This window comes from Podarcis muralis, chromosome 8 (assembly GCF_964188315.1).
Source record: "Podarcis muralis chromosome 8, rPodMur119.hap1.1, whole genome shotgun sequence".
NCBI lineage: Eukaryota > Metazoa > Chordata > Lepidosauria > Squamata > Lacertidae > Podarcis > Podarcis muralis.
The window spans coordinates 66,776,046-66,803,033 of NC_135662.1; the positions used below are offsets into that span (position 1 = coordinate 66,776,046).

The following is a 26,988-nucleotide window of genomic DNA, read 5'->3' on the forward strand; positions in this document are numbered from 1 at the left end:
TGGTGGCTCTTAGGTAATTCACAAAATACAGAGTACATTCATAAAACACAGTGTTCATTTATAAAGCAGTAACATAAATCTCAATTGCTACATACTGGGTGTATATTTCAGCAGTTGATCGTACAGGTTTATGGCCATACTCTAGTGTAGTGCTTATGAGACTGTGGATAAAAGGTGGCTAGGCCATTGTCTTGGGGTTGGGGTGGGGGAAGAAGTGACAAAACTGATTTCCAATAAGTGCCCCCTCCCTTTATTTCCATAACAAGTCCTTGAGTCTGTACTCTGAATGGTGATACCAGGGACCTAGAAGGTGCAGGGCTTATCAGTCCAACCCCTGCACAGTCTCATCAGGGCTGACCTTAAGGCAATTGGAGCAATTTGGCCAAATTGGGACCCACGGGCCGCTCCTAAGGGGGCCTCCGCACCAGGGCAATCTAGATGGATTTTATTTATATCTATAAGATTTTGCAGACTTTGGCTGTGAACTGGGGCCCTACCAAAAAAATAATAATCAAGTTGCACCCCACTGCTTCAAATTGGCCCCACTGGATAACCCTGATAGTCTCATAGTTGCTGGGCCTGAGTTGTCCTGCCTTTGCATGAAGTCTGGGGTTTGCAATTTTGGGAGAGGGGAGACTGCAGCACTGGGGAGCCGGCAGGCTGGTGAGGCTCCCTAGATTTAGAGGCCCGAGTTTCCCTGCCCTCGCATGAAGTCTTGGGTTTACAATTTTGGGAGAGGGGGTATTGCCTGCTGGGGAACGGGCAGGCTGGCAAGGCCCCCTAGATTTAGAGGCCCTAGGCTTCAGCCTATTTAGCCTATACATAAATCTGGTATTGGTTGTTATGCTTGAGGACTACTTTTGAAAAGCTGTAGCATGGCCTTTCAGCCTGTCTTATTTGTTTTAATTGCTATGTAAATGTGGTTGGTGTAGACGCTCCTTCAGGGGCCAATGGCTTGATCCAACATTACTGCCACATTACTGCCATCTAGAAGGGCATATAGAGCAACAAAAGCAGGGAGCTGGTGGGAACCCAGAATATTTGTGGCATGAAAAGTTACAGGAATACAAGACATACACTGATGGGCAATTGACCAGTATGCCCATTATTAAACATCTGCAGACACAAACAGGTTTGAAAACAGGACCATGGGCAGCTGCCCCAATACCACCCTGAGCACAAGTCAGGGTGAAAGTTCATTCCAAAGGACATATGGAGTGGCCCTTACTCTGTTTCTCTTATCCGTGGCTTGTTAATGGCAAGCTGTGTTTTCTTCCGGTTCAGAAAATCTACCGAAGAACAGGATGCTGTTGGTAAATTTGTGCAGTATAAAGAAAAGAAAAGGATGGTCAGCCACAAACTGCACATCTGCCCGGCTCGCTGGGTGCCTATCTCTGGGGCAATGTGGTGCTTCCCTTCCACCATCTTCATCCATCTCTAAGGCAACTCCATGCACAATCTCACTCACAGCGACCATTTCGGTTGTCGTAATTCCAGACAAATCAGCTTTTTCCGGATTGGACACATTATTCAGGCCCAGAGCTTCCAAGAATTTGAGGGCTGGGATGCTCTTCTCAAGTCTGGTCTTGGGGATGGCCACGTCTACCTCTTCCACCTTCAGGCAGGTTTCAGAGGTCCACTCTAATAACTTCTCATAGGTAAGTTCCTCTTCCAGCTACAGGGCAAAGGTTAAGTCAGTGAGATTACAAAAGGATATTACAGTTCATGAATGAGCTAGCAGACACCAAAGCGTTACCTGTTGAAGAGAACTGGGGTTGTAATCTTTGGGCAGCAGTATGAACACACTCAGTTCATGATCTTTATAGGGGATCTCAAGCACTTGGAACTGGACCTGAGAGCTTTCAATTGTTCCCGTTTTATAGTGGCCTCTTCTATGCATCAGCTCCACAGTTTTGGTGTCTCTCTGTAAGAAATGGCAAGCCTCAGTTAATAATATAGTGAGACTTTCCTGGTTAGCCAGAGGCCATAGCAGTGTTAAATTAGCAAGGAAACTGATGTTTACAAAGGCAAATATTTATTATGAGTTATTTCTTGCATACAAGGTTTCTTTCAATGTTAATTTTGTCAGCTGAGGTCTTGCTCAGAACTGTCTCCACTTGAAATGAGGGAAGAGCCAGAGGGGGAATGTGCTACAATCTCAGGGCAAATATTATTAATATTATTATTATTATTATAAATGTTCCTCCGCATCTTAAGCTCAATGAGATAATGACATATCCTAGTAAAAATATTAAGGGTCTTCGGGTGGGGAGGGACTTGCTAAATGTGGAACATGGGAAGAAAATTATTGCCGTGTGTCAGGGAACTGCCATCAGTGCCGGAAGGAGAGAGCAAAAGCCAGAGGGATTCCAGAGAGCGTCCAGGGATCGGGAGAAGCAGCCCATCTTCTGGGGAAGAGAATCAGCGTGCACCAGTGGAGAAGGGGGGCAGATGGGGGAAGTGGCGAGGCGGTCACATGACTCCTTGCCTGGGACCAGCGGGGAGAGTAGGGGTCCTCCGCTGCCCACACCCTCCTTGCGCAGAAGGCTTTCGCGCAGAGAGAGTAGGAGGAGACTAGGCGTCAAAGAGCTTCTTTGCTGGAAGAAGTTTAAGAAACGCCCACTGACGGATTCTGCCAGCGACTGAGTCAGCCACGGGTGAGTGGCTGTCCAGACAGAAAAGGTTCACTTAGGCAACCCAGCCAGGTGTTTACACCCAGCCGGGGAGATAAGCACCGGCTTACTCACGAGCAACCCCTAGAACCATTACACCGTGCACTAAACTGAGTATGCCAGCTTTCAACATATTTAAAGCAAAGTAATTTTACAGTTGTCAAAAGAGATATTCCTTGTTTGGGGGCCTGGAGCCTTGCAGTAAATCATACAATCTAAATAAATAAATAGTAACATCTTTGTACACGGTGCTTTGCAAGGAGCAGGTTTGGCAAGTTGCTACAACCTAGAAATAAGGGCTTACAGTCTAAAAATATACATAGAAACTATTGATGAAATGGGGAATAACAAAGAAAGAATATGCAATTATTTTAATGACAAATACTCTAGCTTAGTAACAGTAGGTCAGCTTTCCCCAAGCTGATGCCCTCTAGATGTTGATAGACTCTCCAGGATACCAGGTATGGTTTTCTCCCAGCCCTACCTAGAGATGCCAGGAATTGAACTTGGAACCATAAGCAGATGCTCTACCTATAGACTGCAGCAGTAAAGTCACCAGTGTGTTTAGTGCCTATTATTTCTCCAGGCTGATTCCATACCCTCCGGCTTTCCTCGGATAAAAAATAGAAACATTCTATTCTACATCAGTGTATCCCCCTGTCCTGCACCTATATTCTCACACTGCCAATGGAATAGGGGAAAGGGAGGGGCTGGCTGAGCTGCCCCAATGGCTGCTACCAAGAGGAGCATGTAACAATAAAAGGTAAAGGTAAAGGGACCCCTGACCATTAGGTCCAGTCGTGACCGACTCTGGGGTTACGGCGCTCATCTTGCTTTATTGGCCGAGGGAGCCGGTGTACAGCTTGACTAAGCCGCTTCTGGCGAACCAGAGCAGCGCACGGAAACGCCATTTACCTTCCCGCCGGAGCGGTATCTATTTATCTACTTGCATTTTGACGTGCTTTCGAACTGCTAGGTTGGCAGGAGCAGGGACCGAGCAACGGGAGTTCACCCCGTCGCAGGGATTCGAACCGCCAACCTTCTGATTGGCAAGGCCTAGGCTCTGTGGTTTAACTCACAGCGCCACCTGCGTCCCTATGTAACAATACCGTACCGGCAAATGTCTTGGTAATATGCCTTAGATGATAAAACTGCAAGGCTTCCATCAGCCCACCTTGGACGTCGGAGGAGGCACCCTCGATGGATATTTACAAGGCGGCAGCAATGCAGTCTCTATGGTTGGCAGCTATTACCTCCGAAGGGCCTCTGTGTGCCTGTTGGCGCCCCTCTCCTCCCCTCCCCATGGATCCCTCAGTGCCACCACGAAGGGCAGGGCCTCTTCCTTTTCCTCCCCGTGTCCTGCCCTTTCCTGTCCCCTTTCCTGCTTGCAAAATTCAGGACTCTGGCGTGACCTAGTAAGAAACCCAGCACCCTTGGGGCAGTTGGAGGCTATGTATTCAAACGTCAATGCTCCCTTCCTCAGAATCTGCCCCATTATGCCGATTGCCTTTATCAGATAGCAGGAGGATAACACATAGTTGAAATACATGCATTGGAACTACCTCGTTCAAGTAAAAGGAGCTTTCTTTGGTGAGCTCCTTGTCAAACTGGACTTCCCATTGTCCTTTGAAGTAGAGGGCATTCACCAGAAGCAGATCAATCAGGCATGTTATCTCGTCATTGAACTCCGGCAGCAGGTCCTGGATTTTGCCTTAATAAGGAACAGGCGGAAACGGTTTGCTTTGCTTTACCATATTAACTTTTGCCTGCAATCTATCCATTGAGCATACAATAAGCCAGGCAAAGGCAAACTCCAGCCCTCCAGATGTTTGGGACTACAGTTCCCATCATCCCTAGCTAACAGGACCAGTGGTCAGGGATGATGGGAATTGTAGTCCCAAACATCTGGATGGCCGGAGTTTGCCTATGCCTGCCATAAGCTTTGTGTCTCAGGGCTCCACCCTGCACTACAGTAGTAAGGCCTCATCTGCACTGTTTAATGCAGTACCATAGCACTTTAAACAGCCATGGTTCCCCACAGCGGAGGAGGAGGAGGAGTTTGGATTTGATATCCCGCTTTATCACTACCCGAACGAGTCTCAAAGCAGCTAACATTCTCCTTTCCCTTCCTCCCCCACAACAAAAACTCTGTGAGGCGAGTGGGGCCGAGAGACTTCAAAGAAGTGTGACTAGCCCAAGGTCACCCAGCAGCTGCATGTGGAGGAGCAGAGATGCGAGCCCAGTTCCCCAGATTACGAGTCTACCGCTCTTAACCACTACACCACACTGGCTCTCACAGCGAACCTGTGCTAGTTTGTTTAGAGGCCCTTGTTACACACTAACATTCTGCTGATTAAAATTGGGACGCACTTCCTTTGATGCCATGCTCCTGTGCAAGATTAATAATAATAATAGTAGTAGTAGTAGTAGTAGTAGTAGTTTATTATTCATTATTTATACAATGCCCATCTGGCTGAGTTTCCCCAGCTACTCTGGGCATCTCCCAACAGACTATCAAAAACACGATAAAACATCAAACATTAAAAACTTCCCTAAACGGGGCTGCCTTCAGATGTCTTCTAAAAGTCAGGTAGTTGTTTATTTCCTTGACATCTGATGGGAGGGCATTCCACAGGGCGGGCTTCCTCACTTCTCACAGTGAGGAAACCACCAGAAGGCCCTCGGAGCTGGACCTCAGTGTCTGGGCCGGACGATGGGGGTGGAGACGCTCCTTCAGGTATACTAGACAAAGGCCGTTTAGGGCTTTAAAGGTCAGCACCAAAACTTTGAATTGTGCTTTGAAATGTACTGGGAGCCAGTGTAGGTCTTTCAAGACCGGTGTTATATTGTCTCACAAGAGCGCGGTGCTAAAACAGGGCATTGTGGCATCCAATCAGAAGCCAGGGTGGCTTCTGTGATTCCGGGATGTCCTGGGAAAATTGGGACGGTTGAGGGGGTATGCTATTACCCTCACAGAGCTACAATTCCCAGAGTGGCTTAGCAGTCAACCCCTCTGCCCAAGGGACTCTGTTATGATACTGCACAGATAGGGCCTCACAAAGCAAATAAGTTACTCGGATTTTCTCTTTCCACACTTCCAATGTGGTGCAGTGCTAAGAGCAGCCTCCTCCAACCTGGTGGTCTCTAGATGTTGTCGGACTACAACTCCCATCATCCCTGATCACTGGCCATGTTGATTAAGGCTGATGGATGTTTTGGTCCAACAGCATCTGGAGGGAACCACAATTTGTGGGAGAAAGTTTCAATTCCTAGGACACTATGACTGCATGCACACCTCACATTCAAAGCATATTTCCTTCCAAAGTCTCCTGGAAACTTTGATTCCCAACACCCTTAACAAATTACAGTTTCCAGAGTTCTTTGGCAGGTGTTTTTCTTGTATGGTGTGCACACAAACAATTTAAAAATAAAATAAAATAAAAGGTTCAAGTGACAGACAGATGACTTGCTCATACCATGTGTCCGGACTTCAACCCATAGGTTTATCAGCTTTCTGGCCTCTTCTGGAGCCTTGTGAAAGTCAACACTGTCTACCTCCGTCAGATACTGCTTCAATGCACAGAACAGGAATTGCTGTACAGGAGGGAAGAGGCTTTTGAAGGAATATATCAAAGTCAAAAACAAATAGAAAAGCTGACTTGACATAGCCAGGAGGTTTGCTTATAGACTGAGTTTCAAGATGGAGATTGCAGATTCTTCCCCAATGGGTTAGAGTTAAGCTTAGGGTTAGAGTTAGGGATAAGCATAAAGACATAAAAACACCAACAACCAGGAAATTACATCATAACATATATGGTAAAAAGGCAGGTACATGTAGAACTCAAGCAGACCAAAGTCTCAAAGACAACGTCAACAGAGCAATTCTATATGCATGTTTACCAACAAGTAGGTCGGTGCTGTGGGTCAAACCACAGAGCCTAGGACTTGCCGATCAGAAGGTCAGCAGTTTGAATCCCCGCGACGGGGTGAGCTCCCGTTGCTCGGTCCCTCTCCTGCCAACCTAGCAGTTCGAAAGCACACCAGTGCAAGTAGATAAATAGGTACCGCTCTGGCGGGAAGGTAAACGGCGTTTCCGTGCGCTGCTCTGGTTCGTCAGAAGCGGCTTAGTCATGCTGGCCACATGACCTGGAAGCTGTATGCTGGCTCTCTTGGCCAATAAAGCGAGATGAGTGCCGCAACCCCAGAGTCAGCCACGACTGGACCTAATGGTCAGGGGTCCCTATACCTTTACCTAGGTCGGCCTAGACTAGAAAGGGTTTACAGGGTGATTAAGCTGAATAACTGCAGGGAATTGTGACATATATAAGTTAAATTTGTGACATTCCCTTTCCACTGAGATGCATCTGGCACCTTCCTTATATGTTTTTGTCCTATGCTGAAGACACACCTCCTTACCTTCAGAAACATATTTTAGGACTCACCTTTCTCTCTCGATTGTAATCTGTTTAAGCTGCTTTGTATTTTTGTATTTGTAACCTGCCATGGAATCTCAAGGTGAACGACAAGTAAGAAATAATAACAAGAATAAGAATAAGAATGTGAGGCTCCGACATTTCCCTCTCAGCAGAGGCCTATCATGATACCATTTGACAATGGGTATTAATCAAGATAGCTCTATTTAATTGGAATAGCTGAATTCTTCCACTAATGGTGCTTTTCATGCTGGTATGGGAACAGCTGTAGCCACATCTTTTGGGACTACAACTCCCATCATCCCTAGCCAACAGGACCAGTGGTCAGGTATGGTGGGAATTGTAGTCCCAAAACATCTGGAGAGCTGAGTTTGGGGGTGCCTGGCTTAGAAAGACGGTATTACCTCATGCAAACTGGCCCAGGCTTAGATCTTCAGGGGAGGACCTTCTCTCGGTTCTGCCACCTTCCAAGGCACGCTTGGTGAGGACATAGGAGAAGGCCTTCTCAGTGGCTGCTCCCAGACTCTGTAACTCCCTCCCTGGAGAAGCTAGACTAGCTCCCTCATTGCTATCCTTCTTCAGGCTGGTGACAACTTTCTTGTTCCAACAGGCTTTTGGGAAAGGGCTGGTGTTGTGCTGTTTTCATTGTAATTACAGTGGTACCTTGGGTTACATATGCTTCAGGTTACATACGCTTCAGGTTACACACTCCGCTAACCTAGAAATAGTGCTTCAGGTTAAGAACTTTGTTTCAGGATAAGAACAGAAATCGGGCTCCGGCGGCGCAGCAGCAGCAGCAGGAGGCCCCATTAGTGGTGCTTCAGGTTAAGAACAGTTTCAGGTTAAGTATGGACCTCCGGAACGAATTAAGTACTTAACCCGAGGTACCACTGTATTTGTATATTTTAAACAGATTCTTATATATGTATATAGTTTTAATTTTATCAACGCTCTATCAAAAAGACAGATAATCCTGAAAGTCTGTCTTGCACCTTAGCATTCCTAAAGAGTGACTTGGTCAACTGAAGTTTGGAAAATGTCATAAAATTTGGGGAATTGTGAAAAGGTATCTGGGTTGGGTAGGGCCATCGGAGCTTATCATGCCACCGCCTTGAATGGCTATAAAAAATAATTTGACAAATTCATGGAGGATAAGGCGATAGGATGGTCATGTCTTATCTCCACTGCTAGTGGCAGCAAGCCTTTGAATGCCAGTGACTGGGAACCACAAGTGAAGAAAATGCTGTTGCACTCGGGTCCTGCTTATGGACTTCCCATATGCATACATTTGGCCACTGTGAGAACAAGATGCTGGACTAGAGAGAGCCTGGGAGAGCTCAGTTGGTTAGAGTGGGTGCTGATAATGCCAAGGTTGCAGGTTCGATCCCTGTATGGGACAGCTGCATTGCAGGGAGTTGGACTAGATGAGTCTCTTCCAACTCTACAATTCTATGGTTCTAGATGGGCCTTTGGTCTGATCCAGCAGAGCTTTCTCTGTGCACCATATACCACCAAGCAAGAAACAACAAGGTCTCAAAGAGAAACCTACCTGGACAAAAGCAATAGACTTGTCTCCGTAGAGTTGATTGGCAAAGCTCAGCTCGTAGTTTCTGCTCGGTTTGTCAAGCTGAGCAAGGATTTTGTGGAACTCCTTATGGCTGCCTTCGGGCATCTCACATTCATAATCAGAAGCATCCTAAAAACACAGCAAGAAACGGTGAAACACGTCTTATTCTGGTGCTTTAAAAAAATGTCCAAAATATTATCCCCTAAGAGTATCTGAACCAGGGAGAAACAGGTTAAAATCCCCACTCCACCACAGAGCTCACTGGGTGGCCTTCGGCCTGTCGCTGTCTCTCCACCTAACCTGCCTCACAGTGTTGGGGTGAGGATAAAATGGAGGAAAGACCATTTTCCTCATATAAGCCATAACGAATAAATAATGATGCCCAGCTTAGAAGGACAGTTGTGCCAGGTAGCAAGATTTATGGCCCATTCCAGTGCCTTCATTTTCTGCTCAGTTTCATTTAATTCCACATTAGCAATGTGCTTCCGCAAAGTCTTCAACAATAAAACCCTGCCTGCTTTCTGGATGCACGCTCATCTGTTTAACACATCCGTCCCTCAGCCACAAAGCAGTCCTGTCCAGTCGGTGTGGTGTTGTTACAGCCAGTGCTATTTTTCTAGAAAAAGAGGTGCCAGAGCTCACCATGAACTTCTCCCTTGTTCTCCTAGAATGGCAATGGTACCCACCTGAGAGGTGCCAGAGTTGAGCTCCTCTGAGCTTTGGATGGAAAAAAAGCTCTGGTTATAGGTTAACTTAAGCAGAAACCCTCAAACAACAAAATGGATTCCCCCCTCATTTCTCAAGCGCCTTTTGTGTTCGGAACAGAAGCATACCCTATGAGCGTGAGGTGCAGATTCAAGTTCAGGAGAAGGTGCTGCCAAGCCACAAGGGTGTGGAGCTGGGCCCTGTGTTTTCTGCCTACTGTCCACTGTCCCACAGCTTTTGGCACTTTCAGGGCATCCTCTTCCACATTCTTCCTCTTTTTCCAAATGAAGTATCTAATGAGGAATTTTGGTTTGCAGTCATAAATAATATTGTGGTAGATGGTACATTTCATTGTGCAACAGTGCTCAGCAACCTATGCACATTAAGATGGCTTCCCCTTTTACATGGTTTAGATGTACCTCGGGTTACATATGCTTCAGGTTACATACGCTTCAGGTTACAGACTCTGCTAACCCAGAAATATTACCTCAGGTTAAGAACTTTGCTTCAGGATGAGAACAGAAATCGTGCTCCAGCGGCACGGCAGCAGCAGGAGGCCCCATTAGCTAAAGTGGTGCTTCAGGTTAAGAACAGTTTCAGGCTAAGAACAGACATCTGGAATGAATTAAGTACTTAACCCGAGGTATCACTGTATATAAATATAAATTTTGCTTTCTTTTTCTAAATTTGCAATCTACGCTTTCTAAATCTGCAATCTACTTTTGTCTTCTCTGCCCAATTGAACAAATCTAAGAACAGACTGAAGAGGAAACCAAGGACAGGAAACATACCTCTTCCTCTTAGGCATAACTCATGCAGATTTTGGAGTTGTGCTGAAACTGGTTCCCACATTTTCCAATTCAAATGAGAATGAGTTGAATAGGTGCCACATACTGGGAGCATGATGCACATCCCAAAGTGACCCTGCCTTGCCATAAACATGAAGTGCAGATATGCCTTAGGAAGCAAGATGGGCACTTAGGCTATGCCAACTCTTCCCACCTTGGTGTCCTCCAGATGTTGTTGGACTACAGCTCCCATTATTCCTGATCATTGGTCATGTTGGCTGGGGCTGCTGGAAGTTGGAGTCCAACAAGAGGCTCAAATATTATCTTTAAGATGAAATTTTATGTTCCTGTTAATTTTGTTACTTTGAATGTGTTCTTTATATTTGACCGTCTTCTGTTATGCCTTGTTCTATTATGCCTTATTCTGGTTTGTCTTATTTAATGTGTTGCCAACCTTTTTGAGATTATTTCTTAGAAATATAATGCAGTCTAGAAATAAAATGAATTACTGACAATAATATTGTCTAGCCTGGTTAGCAGCAGCTCTCCAGAATTCCAGACGGAAGTCACTCCCAGACCTACCTTGAGGTGTCAGAGATTGAACCTGCAACCTTCTGCATGCAAAGCAGATGTCCTACCACTGATCTATGGCCCTTCCCTAATGGATATGACATTCATGTGTTTAAAGTTTCTCTGGATCAGAGCTAGAAGCGGAAAGAACGGTGCTTTATTTCCACTAAAGGCTTCTATCTGCAGCAAATGCCCACCATTTCTCAGCTTTGCAAACATCAGTGCCTTTGAATTGAAATTAAAGTTTGCCCTTTGAATTTGGCTTCAAAAGACTGGGATGATGTATTATACCATACCTACCTTTTGCAGTTCAGCAGCTGTGTGGCCCCTGGCCCCAGAAAGGAGGACTTTCAAGGCGACTGCCAAATTTACAGGGGAGAACATGATGCTTTCACAGTGTTCATCCTTGCTCAACTTCAGGAAAAAGTCAAGGGCAGCTTTTGCATTTGCTTCTGTGTGAGGAGAGGCCATTACAAAATCTAAAAGCAAAGACAGAGCACTGCAATTTTCAGAAATTATCAGGCAACTGGTTGGCCACAGTGAGAACAGCATGCTGGACTAGATAGGCTACTAGCCCATGGGTAGGCAAACTAAGGCTCGGGGACCGGATCCGGCTCAATCGCCAGGCTCTGACCTTGTGGAATGCTCTGTCCCATGAGACTAGGGCCCTGCAGAACTTGATCTCCTTCCACAAGGCCTGTAAGACAGAGCTATTCCACCTGGCCTTCAATTAGCCTGATCCTCTATTCCCTTTTCCCTTTCCTCTTCTATGAAGAAACCCTTTCTGCAACCCCACATTTAAATTCTTCCCTGGTCTCCTTGCTGGCCCTTGTAGGACCAACTTGGCCAGTTAGCCCTGGTGATCATTCGATGTCTATTGACTGGGGTTTTTTTCCCAAAAATGACCCCTGAATTTTTGAATTTTATTGATATTGATTCTGCATTTTATGTTGTATTCTATGCTGTTTTATGCTGTTTTTTAAGTCACATTTTTATCAATGTTTTATATTTGCTGTTAGCCGCCCTGAGCCCGGTTTTTAAACCGGGAAGGGTGGGGTATAAATAACAATTTATTTATTTATCATTATTATTATTATTATTATTATTATTATTATTATTATTATTAAATCCAGCCCGCAGACGCTCCAGGAGTCAGCGTGTTTTTACATGAGTAGAATGTGTCCTTTTATTTAAAATGCATCTCTGGGTTATTTGTGGGGCATAGGAATTCGTTCATTTCCCCCAAAAAAATATAGTCCAGCCCACCACAAGGTCTGAAGGACAGTGGACCGGACCCCTGCTGAAAAACTTTGCTGACCCCTGCACTAGCCTTACCCAGAAAACTCTTCTCTTGTCTAAGGCGACTCGTAGCTGCTCTTTATATAAAAAAACATGGCAAGTTATAAGCTTTTAAACATATTTTAATGTAACATATAGCCAAGGTGTGGATTTGAATCTAGGTGTGAGCACAACTCTCTGCAGTGCATTAGCTTTCAAGGGAGGATTTCACATGAGACTGTTTAGCATCATAGCATCACCTATAGGCAGCAAGTGGAAGAACTCCCCCTTTCAGCCATACAGGGGAACTTGCTTATATTCTTCTGCTCAATCGCCACTTTTAGCAATGTCTGCCTCTCCCCACCCCTGTTTCATGCCACCTCTGTCTGCAAACCAAAGCCCTGGGCACCTCCACCTTTGGAAGATAAGTGATTAGAGAGAAGGTCTTTGGAGCCCTGATTGTTAAATTCCCTTCTTAGACATATTGGGTTACATCCAAACGGAGACTGCAATCCTAACCCCACTTACCAGGGAGTAAATCCCATTAAATTCAATACGACTGACTTTTGAGTATACATGGTTAGGGCTGCATTCTATGTCATATCTAACTTGTTCCGTTGATTTCAGTGGGTTCTAAAGTGTGATCAACTTAGGCTAGCTCCAACATGTTATGCCTGGTACCATCATTGTTACTGATTAGATGTTTAGATGCTAGATTAATTTAGGCACTAGATATGATAGCCATCTTCAAATATCTCAAGAGCTGTCACATGGAAGAGGGAACAAGCTTGTTTTCTCCTGCTCTGGAGGGTAGGACTCAAACTAATGGCTTCAAGTTACAAGAAAGGAGATTCTGAATAAACATACGGAAAAACTTTCTGACAATAAGAGCTGTTCAATAGTGGAACAGCCTCCCTCAGGGGGTTGTGGACTCCCCTTCCTTGGAGGTTTTTAAGCAGAGGTTGGATGGCCATCTGTCATGGATGCTTTAGCTGAGATTCCTGCATTGGAGAGGACTGGACTAAATTCTCCATGGGGTCCCTTCCAACTATGTGATTCTGTGATTAACTCAATTAGCTTCTCTCAAATTTTTAATGACAACTGGGGACTTTTGTAGGGACGTGGGTGGCGCTGTGGGTTAAACCACAGAGCCTAGGACTTGCTGATCAGAAGGTCAGCGGTTCAAATCCCTGAGACGGGGTGAGCTCCCGTTGCTCGGTCCCAGCTCCTGCCCATGTAGCAGTTCGAAAGCACATCAAAGTGTAAATAGATAAATAGGTACCACTCCGGCGGGAAGGTAAACGGCGTTTCCGTGCGCTGCTCTGGTTCGCCAGAAGTGGTTTAGTCATGCTGGCCACATGACCCGGAAGCTGTACGCCGGCTCCCTCAGCCAATAAAGCGAGATGAGCGCCGCAACCCCAGAGTCGGTCACGACTGGACCTAATGGTCAGGGGTCTCTTTACCTTTACCTCTAGGGACTTTTTGGCTGAGATCATCGCATCTGTATGTCTGTGCTCTGTGTGTGCGCGTTTAGTTTCTTGCCAATTCTTGATTTGTATTATTGTTAGTGTTAGTATCTGAGATCTTTTCAGTTGAATAAGTTGCTTTGAGGGGGTTTTGTTATGGAAAGGTGGGGTGCAAATGTATAAACAAAACTGTCCGGTAAGTAAAATCACTCTAACTCCACAAAGGTTGCTTAAATTGGCTAAACTGGCAGATCTACTAACAAGCCTACAACGGAAACTAAATTATACAAATTTCCATCAACAAAAGCAAGGGTGAGTTCAGCTTTGAAAAATAAGACATTTCTTTACCTGGTCTTCCAGGGTGCATTTAAGAGCTGCTTGACAGAGAGTTGGTTGTTGCTCACTGGAGAATATATCTATATATAGGCTTTTTCCACTCCTACTTTATTTTGATTTGCATTTGTTAGGAACTGATGACTAAATATAATTTGCCTAATGAAGCCAGAAGTGGTTGCCTCAAACTGAGCATTTTTCTGTAATCAAGGAAAACCTTCACTTGGAATATCCTACGAACAACAGAATGGTACACTCTAATCCTAAACAGCCTGAACCTAAAAACATTTACAAAGAAGTGCCCTGTTCCATTTTGCAAACCACCCTCTTCATTATAAGATCAGCCAGGGCAGAGGGAGGGAATCTAGTATGAACCGGGAAGAGGCAGCATGGGCTTTGGGTACCATAGAATGACAATATGGTGCTCCAATCCCTGTTTCCACTTCAGGGGATTATCAGGAAACATAAGTTTTGTTTTGTTTTGTTTTGTTTTGTTTTGTTTTGTTTTACTTGTTGTTGTGGTACCTCAGGTTACATACGCTTCAGGTGACAGACTCCGCTAACCCAGAAATAGTACCTTGGATTAAGAACTTTGCTTCAGGATGAGAACAGAAATCGTGCTCCGGCGGCGCGACGGCAGCGGGAGGCACCATTAGCTAAAGTGGTGCTTCAGGTTAAGAACAGTTTCAGGTTAAGAACGGACCTCTGGAACGAATTAAGTACTTAACCCGAGGCACCACTGTAATTTTTAGTTTCTGTTTTACAATTTAAAATACTCATTTTACATCCATAAGGTATCAATTACTTCCCTTCTTCTCTTTCCATGGTTCATTTTACATATCATAAATCCCTGCATATAAAACTATACCATTCAGTATTCCATTACTACTGTACATCCATCAAAATGTGTTTACACTTTTGAATTTATCTTAAGGCTGGCAGTGTTTTCAGCTGTATACAATTCTTTCTCATACTGTATACGTATTCAGTGGCATAACGTGGGGGGTGCAGGGGGGCCGGGCACACCGGGCGCAACATCTGGGGGTTAGGGTTAGGGTGCGCAAATCCACGGGTTAGGGGCGCAAATCCACGGGTTAGGGGGTGCAAATTACTTGCCTTGCCCCGGGTGCTGACAACCCACGCTATGCCACTGTACGTATTCAGTAAATGTTTTCCAATCTTCTTTAAATGTATGTTCTTCTTGTTCTCGTATTCTATACGTTAAGTCTGCGAGTTGTGCATATTCTGTCAACATAAGTTGCCATTCTTCTTTAGTTGGGACCTCGCTCGTTTTCCGTTTTTGGGCTAACAAAACACAAACCGCAGTGATGGACTATCCAAAAATGGCAGTCAGCAGTCAAGCAGTCATACATAAATAACCTTTTTTTGACACCTGGGAATTTCAGTCTGAATTATCCCCAACAGAAAGGACTTGGGGGGGTTGGGGGGGAGTACTTTTAAACACTTTTTTCAATTCATTATGGGTCATTTCCCAATACTCTTACCCTTTTACAAGTCCACCACATATGAAAGAGGAAACATAAGTTTTAATATTGTGTCCTTCAAGGCATAGGTTTCAATCCAAAAATGTGACAATAAATTGAGCAACCCTCCTATACCAACCGCATCCCCAAATTTGCTTCTTCCTTGCAAAAAAGGAGGGGGCCAAGGATGAGAGTAAATGTATATTCTAAAGACCCCTTTCAGGGTCAGCTAATTCCACCAGAGATCGAAATTACGCATCATCCCCCCCCCCCCGCTTGCCCACTTGCTAAAAGAATACAAGGACTAGGTGACTGACTCATTTGTAAGAGTCATGGTTCAAAGTGAAGCATCACAGCAATCAACCTTAGAAGCCCTCAGGCATGGGTGTTCTACCTGTGTAATTAATAGGCTATTATTAAGGTTAACCATTATATCACAAGGAAATGTTGCAAGGAAAACATGGGATTCGCAAACCCATCTTTCCTTTGTGGCATTAATTTGGGAGTTTTCCAGGGCACTTGCAGTCTCGTGGCAGGTCAGTTTTCTCCTGCAATTTTTCACCAGATGATATTTAAGAAGATCCCCTCCCCTAGCAATGTCCCCCAAACAGAAAGGAGCCTAGCAGAAGAGAACTGGTAGGTACAAGCAGAGATGGGCATATCTGTCCATTTTTTGTTTCTCTTTTTTTGTAATAATTTTTAATTTAATTTTCAAAAGTTTAACATATTTACTTCAATACATAATAAATTTATATTTTCTCAACTTCCAGCCCCATTATCCATGCCGTTTTAATTTTCCCCCATCTGCTGCACAATACCTTTTATTTCTTATACCAACACAGCAATTGTATTCTCTCATTCCTGATGTTGCTCATATTTCAAATCCTGCTCGCGAGTTCATCAAACGATAATATTTCCTTAGATAGTCTGAAAGGGGTTCCCATTCTTCCACAAAACAGCCATCATTAGATTTTCTTGAAATCTTGACTGCTGACTGCCATTTTTGGATAGTCCATCACCTTACCTATCCATTTGTCTTTGGTGGGAACTTCTACAGTGGTGCCTCGCAAGACGAAATTAATTCGTTCCACAAGTTTTTTCTTCTTGCGAGTTTTTCGTCTTGCGATGCACGGTTTCCCATAGGAATGCATTGAAAATCAATTAATGTGTTCCTATGGAAACCAACTTCAGACCAGGTCCGGGGACAATCTGTCCCCCGACCTCTTCTGAAGGCTGGGGGGGGGCGAAAGTCTTTGCTCCCCCCCCCCCCCATGGCAGCATTTTAAAATCGCCCCGGACAGCGGAGGACTTCTCCGCTGTCCGGGGCGATTTTAAAGCCCCTGGGAAGGCAGGCAGGGGGGACAAAGACTTTTGCCCCCCGCCAGCCTTCAGAAGAGGTCCTGGACCTCTTCTGAAGGCTGGCGGGGGGCGAAAATCTTTGTCCCCCCCCTGCCTGCCTGCCTGCCTGCCTTTAAAAGCCCTCTCCTGGGCTTTTTTCTCACTTAAAAGCCTTTAAAAGCCGCTCTCCCGGGAGGGCTTTTAAAGGCAGGCAGGCAGGGGGGACAAAGACTTTTGCCCCCCGCCCGCCTTCAGAAGAGGTCCAGGACCTCTTCTGAAGGCGGGCGGGGGGCGAAAGTCTTTGCTCCCCCCCCCCCGCCTGCCTTCAAAAGCCGTCGGGGAGAGCGGAGCGTTCTCCGCTCTCCCGGGAAGGCAGGCAGGCGGGAGCAAAGTCTTTCGCCCCCCGCCCGCCTTCAGAAGAGGTCCAGGACCTCTTCTGAAGGCGGGCGGGGGGCGAAAGTCTTTGCTCCCCCCCCCCGCCTGCCTTCAAAAGCCGTCGGGGAGAGCTGAGCGTTCTCCGCTCTCCCGGGAAGGCAGGCAGGCGGGAGCAAAGTCTTTCGCCCCCTGCCCGCCTTCAGAAGAGGTCCAGGACCTCTTCTGAAGGCGGGCGGGGGGCGAAAGTCTTTGCTCCCCCCCCCCCGCCTGCCTTCAAAAGCCGTCGGGGAGAGCGGAGCGTTCTCCGCTCTCCCGGGAAGGCAGGCAGGCGGGAGCAAAGTCTTTCGCCCCCCCGCCTGCCTTCAGAAGAGGTCCAGGACCTCTTCTGAAGGCGGGCGGGGGGCGAAAGTCTTTGCTCCCCCCCCCCCCCCGCCTGCCTTCAAAAGCCGTCGGAGAGAGCGGAGCGTTCTCCGCTCTCCCGGGAAGGCAGGCAGGCCGGAGCAAAGTCTTTCGCCCCCCGCCCGCCTTTAGAAGAGGTCCAGGACCTCTTCTGAAGGCGGGCGGGGGGCGAAAGTCTTTGCTCTCCCCCCCCCCCCGCCTGCCTTCAAAAGCCGTCGGGGAGAGCGGAGCGTTCTCCGCTCTCCCGGGAAGGCAGGCAGGCGGGAGCAAAGTCTTTCGCCCCCCGCCCGCCTTCAGAAGAGGTCCAGGACCTCTTCTGAAGGCGGGCGAGGGGCGAAAGACTTTGCTCCCCCGGGACGGCAGCGTTTTAAAATCGTCCCGGACAGCGGAGAAGTCCCCCGCTGTCCCGGGGTTTTTTAAAAACCTCTCCGCCCCCCTGCCAGGCTTCGGAGCAGCCTTCCGAAGCCTGGCGGCGGGAGGAGGTCCGAGGACAGTGGGGAAGACGCGCTTCCCCGCTGTCCCGGAGATTTCCCTATGGGCTGTCGTCTTGCGAAGCAAGCCCATAGGGAATGGGCTGTCGTCTTGCGAAGCAAGCCCATAGGGAAATTCGTTTTGCGAAGCGCCTCCAAAACGGAAAACCCTTTCGTCTAGCGGGTTTTCCGTCTTGCGAGGCGTTCGTCTTGCGGGGTACCACTGTACTTCCTTCCATTTTTGTGCGTAGAGAATCCTGGAATTTTTGGTTTCTCTCTGTGTCTCCTTTTTTCAGTTTCCCACATTTCCACATCACCTTGGAAAAACATTTAGTCCTCATGGAAATTTATTGGCATTTTGGTGCAAATTTCTCCTACTGCTGTATACACATATACATTTTGCCCAATATATACATTTTTGCAAAAACCATTCTCTCTAACATAATGCATTTTATGCACACTTGGCACTATAAAATTAGGAGAAGTGCAGTTTCAGAAGGATGACTCTGTTTTGGTGCACCTTATTGTTTCAGAAACTGCTGTTTAGGTTGCTCCACCTTTAAATGTGAACTGAATTTCACATTTGAACTGGATTTACCCCGCATCTCTAGGTACAAGGGAGATTAAGCACCTCCTCCTCCTAGATGTCTTCCCCACATGAATTCCTTGTAATCGAAGCAAATGTGAGGTTGGAGCTACTTGTCTGCCAAGATAACATCTCCCTATACATAGTTTGAACTTTATTCCTCTACTGTTTTTGTGTGTATTCAATGTATACCTGAAGGAGTGTCTCCACTCCCATCATTCAGCCCAGACACTGAGCTCCAGCTCCGAGGGCCTTCTGGCAGTTCCCTCACTACAAGAATTGAGGTTACAGGGAACCAGGCAGAGGCCTTTTCGGTTGTGGCACCCGCCCTGTGGAAAGCCCTCCCATCAGATGTCAAAGAGATAGTAGGATTCCTTAAAGCTGGGAAGTCTTCGCTGTTGTGTGAAATTTCCAATGCAAAACCAGCAGAGGCTTCTTACCCATTCAGAACTTTAAAGTCACATGTAGTCACATGTAGGCAATGTCCACTTTGAAAGCTATAAGCTTGTAAGTTGCAGGTATGGTTTTCTAAGACTTCAGTTCCAGTGCTGAATATTTTTATTGAACTTCATGGTATTTCCTCCCGAAAGAGCAACAGCAAAATTGTACAACATGGAAACTTGGTCTGTATTTTTGTGTTTTTATATTGTAAGCCACCCTGTGATCTTCAGATGAAAGGTGGTCTAGAAATTTAATAAACCACAATAATAATACAGTTTAAAATAAGTACAACGGTGCCTCTAGTTGTGGACACAATCTATTCTGGGGTGCTGTTCGCAACCTGAAAAGTCTGCAACTAGAGCGGTGCTTCTGTGCAAGCGCAGAGTGCGATAGAGCACTTCTGCACATGTGCGAAGCTTGCAGAACACTTCTGCACGCACACACACACACACAGCGAAACCCGGAAGTATACACTTCCGGGTTTGCCGCGTTCGCAAGCTGAAAAGACACAAAAGGAACCTAATGCAACACAAGGTATGACTGTAGGTAGATGGCCATTTAGGATGGGCATCAGCAACTTGAGCCGTAGCAGATATGAAATAGGAATAATCATAGGTGAGATAAAGCTATAGCATGGCACAACACTGGATGGAGAGAGGCAGGATGTTACAAAGGGAAGGTCTGGGTTATCATATTTAAGGCATCTCAAAGACAACTGTATATGTACACAACTTAAGAAGAGCAGGCTAGATCAGGCCAAAGGCCCATCTAAGTCCAGCAACCTGTCACTGCAGTGGCCAACCAGAGGCCTATGGGATGTCCACAAACAGGGCATGAGCAGTGGCATCGCAACAGGGGGCGTGGGGGCAGTATGCCCCAGGTTCCATGCCTGCTGGGGTGACAGGCCCACGGCATCGCAAGCAGCCATCGCGCCGCCTTATCCGCCTTTGGAGGATCCTCCGTTCATGGCTGCAGCCGTAAGCAGAGGATCCCAGCACCGTAAGCAAACCGCTAAGTACAGTGCATGTGTGGCGTCGCACACATGCGCTCTATGTAGCGACGCCGCACATGCACCGTATAGCGGTTTGCTGCCAGTACTGCTCCAGTGCCATATGGACGGTGCCGGGATCCCTCCATCGCTGCTACAGCCATGTTCGCGCTACATGCACCCTATGCCGTGATGCCCGCCCCGGGTGTCACAACACCTTCCTTCGCCCCTGTGCATGAGTGCAACAGTGCTCTCTCCTCCTCCAGTTTCCAGCAGCTGGTATCCAGATGCATACTGCCACCAACCGAGGAGCTGGAACATAGCAATTGCGGCAAGTAGCAGCATTTTATAACAGAATTACAACTCACCAGTAGCTCAACCAGATGAACCTGTCCCACCTTGTTCAGTCAGAGTTGGCACAAGTTGCCTGAGGCAGAACATCCAAATGGCAACACCGGCTCATAAAAACATAATAATAAACTAAATCGTTGCCAATTTGCTATTCCTTGACGGTCCCCCGAAACCATAAATCACCTGAGGCATGCTGCCTCATTCTAACAAACAGCTGGCCTGGTGTCAAGTTTGGGAAACAAGCCTCTGTAGTTGCATTGGTTCAAACCACAGCAGCTCTGCCTAGTCATGGGATCAAAGTCTAAGAAGCGCTCATCAGTTGCTCCTCATGTCTTCCATTTGCATTTCACCTCAACCCAAAGAGCCTAATCCTTTTTGTGGCACAATCACCAGACGTCGGCTACTTAGCAATCTTAGCATGGAGATGGAGATTCTGAAGTCCCCACTTCAGAATCGGTGTTCTGGAATGCAAAGCAGAAAAGGGATAACCAAAGCGTAGTGCTGTGTTCTCTCCTTACCTCCTTCAAACTCAAGGTGATCATAAGAGGAAGATGGAGAAGGAAGAATCGGGGGAAGATCCACATCTGAGAGCTGTCCCTGGCAAATTGCCTTCTAGTGTGTTGCTTCCAACAACGCTCCCCAGGGGGTTACCAGCAGGAGAAGATAGCAGCAGTGCTCTGATTTGTCATGGGTAGCTATGACCACAACACCACCATTTTAATTGCCCACAACGTCCCAACATAACTTTGCTCCAAGGCAGTGGAGGGATGGGGAGAGGAGTCGAAAAGAGGTTGAAAAAGTACACCAATCTGCATAATGTTTGCATGTAGTAATTTATATGTACAGGTATAAAATTAGGAGACCATTGCTATAATTTATATTGTAATACACTGCATCGCACCATGGTGGGGATGACATCAGGTGACTTCCATGCTTGACCAATCTGCTGACCAGGTTCTGCTAAATGTTGGTGGGCAATTTCAAGGTTCCTGGTCTCCCTTTTAGGGCAGCACACAGACCACCACATGATTTGATCCAGGCTGAAATGGCTAACACCCAACCTAGATTCAGCCCAGAATGAGTTTGTGGAGATGGGTCTACAGTTCGATTTTAAATCCTAATTATAGATATAGTCAGCAGGGGGCAGAGGAAAGAGACGCAGGGTCTTCTTCACACACATCCCAATTGAGAGCAGGAGGATTCAGTCTTGCTGGGGTCTGCTTCACCTTGCCTTTAGGGATCTTGTTGGCAAAACGGATCCTTGCACTCTTTGCACCTAACACTCTGACCCCTGAATTCCCTGGATCTCGGCAGATCTGTGTGGTCCGACTCAGGGAAATACAGGGGTTGTTGTTGTTTAGTTGTTTAGTCGTGTCCGACTCTTCGTGACCCCATGGACCAGAGCACGCCAGGCACTCCTGTCTTCCACTGCCTCCCACAGTTTGGTCAAACTCATGTTGGTAGCTTTGAGAACACTGTCCAACCATCTCATCCTCTGTCGTCCCCTTCTCCTTGTGCCCTCCATCTTTCCCAACATCAGGGTCTTTTCCAGGGAGTCTTCTCTTCTCATGAGGTGGCAGAGTATTGGAGCCTCAGCTTCAGGATCTGTCCTTCCAGTGAGCACTCAGGGCTGATTTCCTTCAGAATGGATTGCTTTGATCTTCTTGTAGTCCATGGGACTCTCAAGAGTCTCCTCCAGCACCATAATTCAAAAGCATCAATTCTTCGGCGATCAGCCTTCTTTATGGTCCAGCTCTCACTTCCTTACATCACTACTGGGGAAACCATAGCTTTAACTACACGGACCTTTGTTGGCAAGGTGATGTCTCTGCTTTTTAAGACGCTGTCTTACAGGGGTACCTTCCCTGAATTCATCCCAAGCTTGAATCCCCCACAAACTGACTCAAACCATTTCAGGAGTTGGCCAAATCTGTTGCACAGTCCCACTTTTTATCCTTCCTTATTTTTCAACTAGATTCGGACTGGGCAGATCTCAAACAGATCTCAACCCTTTGACAACCTACATGGCTACCCTAATTTAAAACGATCACCTCTGGCACTAGGTAATCCCAAACTCAAGAATGGTGGTGACAGGGCAGGCTGGATCCAAGAATGGTGCAGATGTCAATGCTGGTAGGATAGTGCCAGCTGCAGCTGCCCGTGGGTTCCAGACACTTGACACTATGTCCAGAGAAAATGAACGACTCGTTTATTTCAAAACCCATCAGTTAGAAATGGGAGCAGAAAGTCTGAGAGAGGGTGGAGCTGAAACCATTTTTCCTGCTTCATTTTTATGTATGTGCATACATACATGGAAACAATGCGTGCTATGTATTCATAGACCTCAGCGTATGCATTTTGCATATTCATGTAACGAGTGTATGTGCAATAGGCATAAAATTCTTAAACTGTATTTCTTATGTGTGCCATTGACTCCTCTCACTTCCTGTGTCTCACTCACTGGGCAGTCTAGAATATGCAAGGTGAGAATCTGATTTCCTCATCTGATGTGGCGCTGCAGAGCAGCAGTGGGTCAAAGGTTGCTTTGAACAAAGCTTTTAGACCCAAGCTGGACAGTTTCTTGTACTAGCAATGATTCCCACCCCCCAACCCATGTGTAAATGCCTGGAGCTGGATTATTGACATGGGGACTGACTCTCATTGCTACTCCATTGGGCAGGTTGGACCAGGGTGGGGGACAGTGTAGCAATGTCACCCGGAAGAGTGCTGGCTTCTGGATAAATAGAGCCGATAAATGGCACCCAAAGAAACAGAACATGCCATCAGTGGGTACCTTTTGTGTAAGTGCAGGTGTCAGGCCTGAGGAATCTCTCCGTGGTGCAGTGGTTAAGAGTGGCGGACCTGTAACCTGGGTTCGATTCCCCACTCCTCCACATGCAGCTGCTGGGTGACCTTGGGCCAGTCACACTTCTCTGAAGTCTCTCAGCCTCACTCACCTCACAGAATGTTTGTTGTGGGGGAGGAAGGGAAAGGAGAATGTTAGCCGCTTTGAGACTCCTTAAGGGGAGTGAAAGGCTAGTCCACACTCCTCCCCCTCTTCCTCCACTTGACATCTTTCCGCAGGGCCTGCAAGACAGAGCTGTTCCGCCTGGCCTTTGGTTTGGACTCAGTCTGACCCTTATGTTTCCCTCCCCTTATGGTTTTGATCTATGGGCTACTATTAAAATGAGGCTGCATTTTAAATTGCATTTTAACCTGTATTTTATTTTATTTTTCTTATTATGTTTTTACTGTAATTTTACTGGTGTTAGCCGTCCTGAGCCCAGCTATAGCCGGGGAAGGAGGGGTATAAATAAAAAAATTATTATTATTATTATTATTAGCCAGGATGGCTACTCTCTGCCTTCACAGTTGCAGCCAATCCTGCTTCTGCACGCCACCTGCTGGAATCCACAGGAGGAGACAGTGCTCTTGGGCTCGTATCCTGTGAGAACAGGATGCTGGACTAGATGGCCCATTGGCCTGATCCAGCAAGCTCTTCTTATGTTCCTATATTCATTTCTTAGCAACTACACTCAAGTTTCACCTTCCATTTGGTCCACAGACTTTTTTTTTTACGAAGCTTATTTTTAAAAGTTATCCAATGCCCTTGACTGTACAAAAGGCAAAAAAACAACAACCCCACAACTTTGTAATATTAGCAAGAGAATGCAAATAAATGCAGTCAATGCACAGCTAGACTTTGAGCCCTGTCTTAGAACTATTTGAATCTCAAACTTCAAAATGCAATCGCATCCAGAAAATTACATGTGTGCAACTGGATGGCATATTTGCAGATTCACAAGGAGCACAAGTCTGTCTGCTTTGATCTTCCTGCAGCGTAAGAGGTTGCAACCCCACACTTTGCACAACATCAACATTCTTTCCCTCTTAGTTGCTTCCCCCTGAACCTCTGGTGACCAGGAGGGGAATTAAAGGACCAAAGAAAATCTGGCAGCACCCTGACCGCGGGACAGGGATCCATTCTGTCTCCATGGAACGTAAGCAACAGCAACCTTCTTCCCAGCTTTGTAGGTGGCTTACCCAGACAGAATTGCCATCTAATTCACAATGTAGACAAGACGAAAGACAACAAAATGAATTAGAAGGCTTGACCTAATGGTTACATAATACGACTGCCCATGTATGCGGCTGCTGATTCGCTTCATTTCATTAGGGGTGTTGGAAGAAAGATCAGCCGCCAACCCATCTTGTCATAGCTTCTCCACTGCACTCTTTTTCCAAGAGCATGTGTGTGTTTGCTTGACTACTGCAGATGAAAAGGTGGCAGTTGTCTCCCAAGCATCACACTTTTTTTTATTAGTCCCTTGAAGGGGAGGGGGAGGATAAGGACAAATTGTCCGTTTGCCCACAGTGGTGCATCATGCCCCAAAGTTCCCAGGCACTGTCATAGTATTGTTTTCAGCTCCAGCTAAGCTAAAAATCAAAGCAAAAATCGCATTACCCAGGCATGTGATTTCAGCATACAATTTTAACATGTGATTTTAGTTAATATACTTGTTTTAAAATTTGCTAAGTTTTACATTAAGTTTTTATGTACACATTTGTGTAGCTTGCTTTTAACGCTTACTTTTATCAGTATTTTAATGAAAGTTTCAGAATGCCTTTTGTAAAGCACTTGGGGGTCTTAAGTTGAATAAGCAGCAGTGTGGTGTAGTGGTTAAGAGCGGTGAACTCGTAATCTGGTGAACCTGGTTTGCGTCTCCGCTCCTCCACATGCAGCTGCTGGGTGACCTTGGGCTAGTCACACTTCCTTGAAGTCTCTCAGCCCCACTCACCTCACAGAGTGTTTGTTGTGGGGGAGGAAGGAAAAGGAGAATGTTAGCTGCTTTGAGACTCCTTCGGGTAGTGGTAAAGCGGGATATCAAATCCAAACTCTTCTTCATGTAATTGTGTGAAAATAACAGCAGCAGCAGCAAGTAAAAATAAGCCAGCAGTGCACTCTGGAAAAGTGTTAACATCCCAGGCTGTGCAAAAAGCCCAATCAATTCCACTTCTAGCTTAGAAGACAGAGCAATGATTCTGTAGCACTGGGTGTTCTACATCTGGAAAAGTTATCCATTGCCAGTATGAGATTGACACTTTGGGTGACTCCGAGTAACCCTGAAAGTTAATGAAAGCTAATTGCTTCATGATCCCTAAGCTATCATTAATGGAGATTAGCAGAGCATCCGTCTCTTCAGTGCCTGCCTTGTTGGCACGTATCACTAAAATGGAGCAAGAAGTGTGTTTATAGAAATGTCTTCCCTGTGGGGATTAAACCAGGCTGTGCTTTCGGGAGCTTTAAATCCAGTCACTACCCTCATCTGATTCTTCGCAACTCCTGAGTCATGTCTGCACATCACCTTGAAACGTCGATCTTGCTTTATTTCCCTCCCCAACCCCCCAAAAAAATCAACAAGAAAATTTCCAGATGACTAATTAAAAATAATCATAATACAACGTCATAAGGGGTCCTTTGGTGGAAGTTCCTCAAAGACTGAGAATGTAAAATATCAGAAGGCTTATGTCTAATTCCCTGAGATGACTCCACATAACTCCACAGAAACATCTGGCGGAATTGATTTGTGACACTATGAAACTCTTTAGTGAGGAGGAATTGTGGGAGGGAGGGGGATATATCTCTCCTAACAACCCCTGAAGGTCCCACCCCCATAACCCAATGGGTCTGCTCATTGGCTCCCCAGAGGCAGCACTGCAAACCATCTAACCACACCATACGCAGACAAGGGAGCCCGTTCCCCCCCCCTGCACTCATGATGGGGGCACCATTCTGGGTCCCCTGCTGAGATGGGGACCCTGTACTTGTGCACCCATGTGTAGCTTGGGAGTTAGTGCAGAAGTACTAAACAATGCAGAGGCTTATGGAGGCTTAACAAGGCCACAAACCTCTTGGTGCACCAAGCTTGGTGTGGCATAGTGTGAGGATCCAGCCATCAAGAATATTGACTCCTGGATAGTATCCTGGTCCCAGTCCACTTGCAAGAAGTTGACCTGGTAGCATAAGCCACCCTAGTGAATGGGTAGGCAAACTAAGGCCTTCTAAATCTGGCCAGTCCAGGAATCAGCGTGTTTTTACATGAGTAGAATGTGTCCTTTCATTTAAAATGCATCTCTGGGTTATTTGTGGGGCATAGGAATTCGTTCATCCCCCCCCCCCCAATATATATATATATATATATATATATATATATATATATATAGTCTAGCTCCCCACAAGGTCTGAGGGACAGTGGACCGCCCCCTGCTGAAAAAGTTTGCTGACCCCTGCTCTAGTAGGTGTCCTGGTCCCGGTTACAGGCAGTTTTAGTCCCGGCTTGGTACATCAGGACCGGAGTAGAGGTCGGGAAGCAGGAATCAGCAGTCCAGGGGTCAGGAAGCCAAGAGTCTATGGGTCAGGAAACCAGGAGTCAGGAAGCCAAGGATCTAAGATTCAGGATACCAGGAGTCAGGAAGCTGAAGGACAGCTAGGTGGGTAGCGTGTTGCTGTGGCAAAGAGCCAGAGGGAAATGCTGGTCTTATATACCCCTCCCAGCCCTGGCCACCAGGTGCTATGAGTCTTCTGTCAAGCCTCACCTATGCGGCCGTGCCTTGCCCTTCCAGGCCAAACTCAGGAAGACCCCAGTCCTGCGGGGCCCTGCCAGCCACAGGACCCTGACAGTGGGTCCCTGTAACTGAATGAGAGTTCAGGTTAGCTATTTTCTCTGCTGTTCCACTGATATT

At 46.5% G+C, this 26,988-nt stretch overlaps 1 protein-coding gene across 1 annotated transcript; it reads right to left on the reverse strand.

The window, feature by feature from the left end:
• Positions 1-1,252: 1,252 nt before the first annotated feature.
• On the reverse strand, positions 1,253-20,057 carry LOC114601385 (serpin B3-like). Its single transcript, XM_077932631.1, has 8 exons — positions 19,925-20,057; positions 11,036-11,214; positions 9,506-9,670; positions 8,655-8,801; positions 6,149-6,266; positions 4,235-4,383; positions 1,757-1,924; positions 1,253-1,675 (listed from the first exon to the last, which is right to left on the reverse strand). The coding sequence occupies exons 1-8, from the start codon at positions 20,055-20,057 to the stop codon at positions 1,253-1,255; spliced, it is 1,482 nt and encodes a 493-aa protein (XP_077788757.1).
• Between the last annotated feature and the right edge of the window lie 6,931 nt (positions 20,058-26,988).

Coding starts and splice junctions, on each gene's coding strand:
- LOC114601385 (XM_077932631.1), bottom strand. CDS start 20,057: ATGGCTGTAGCAGCGATGGAGGGATCCCGGCACCGTCCATATGGCACT. Junction 9,671..11,035: donor CAGCTGCTGAACTGCAAAAG/GTAGGTATGGTA, acceptor ATTCCTCATTAG/ATACTTCATTTGGAAAAAGA. Junction 1,676..1,756: donor ACCCCAGTTCTCTTCAACAG/GTAACGCTTTGG, acceptor TTTGCCCTGTAG/CTGGAAGAGGAACTTACCTA.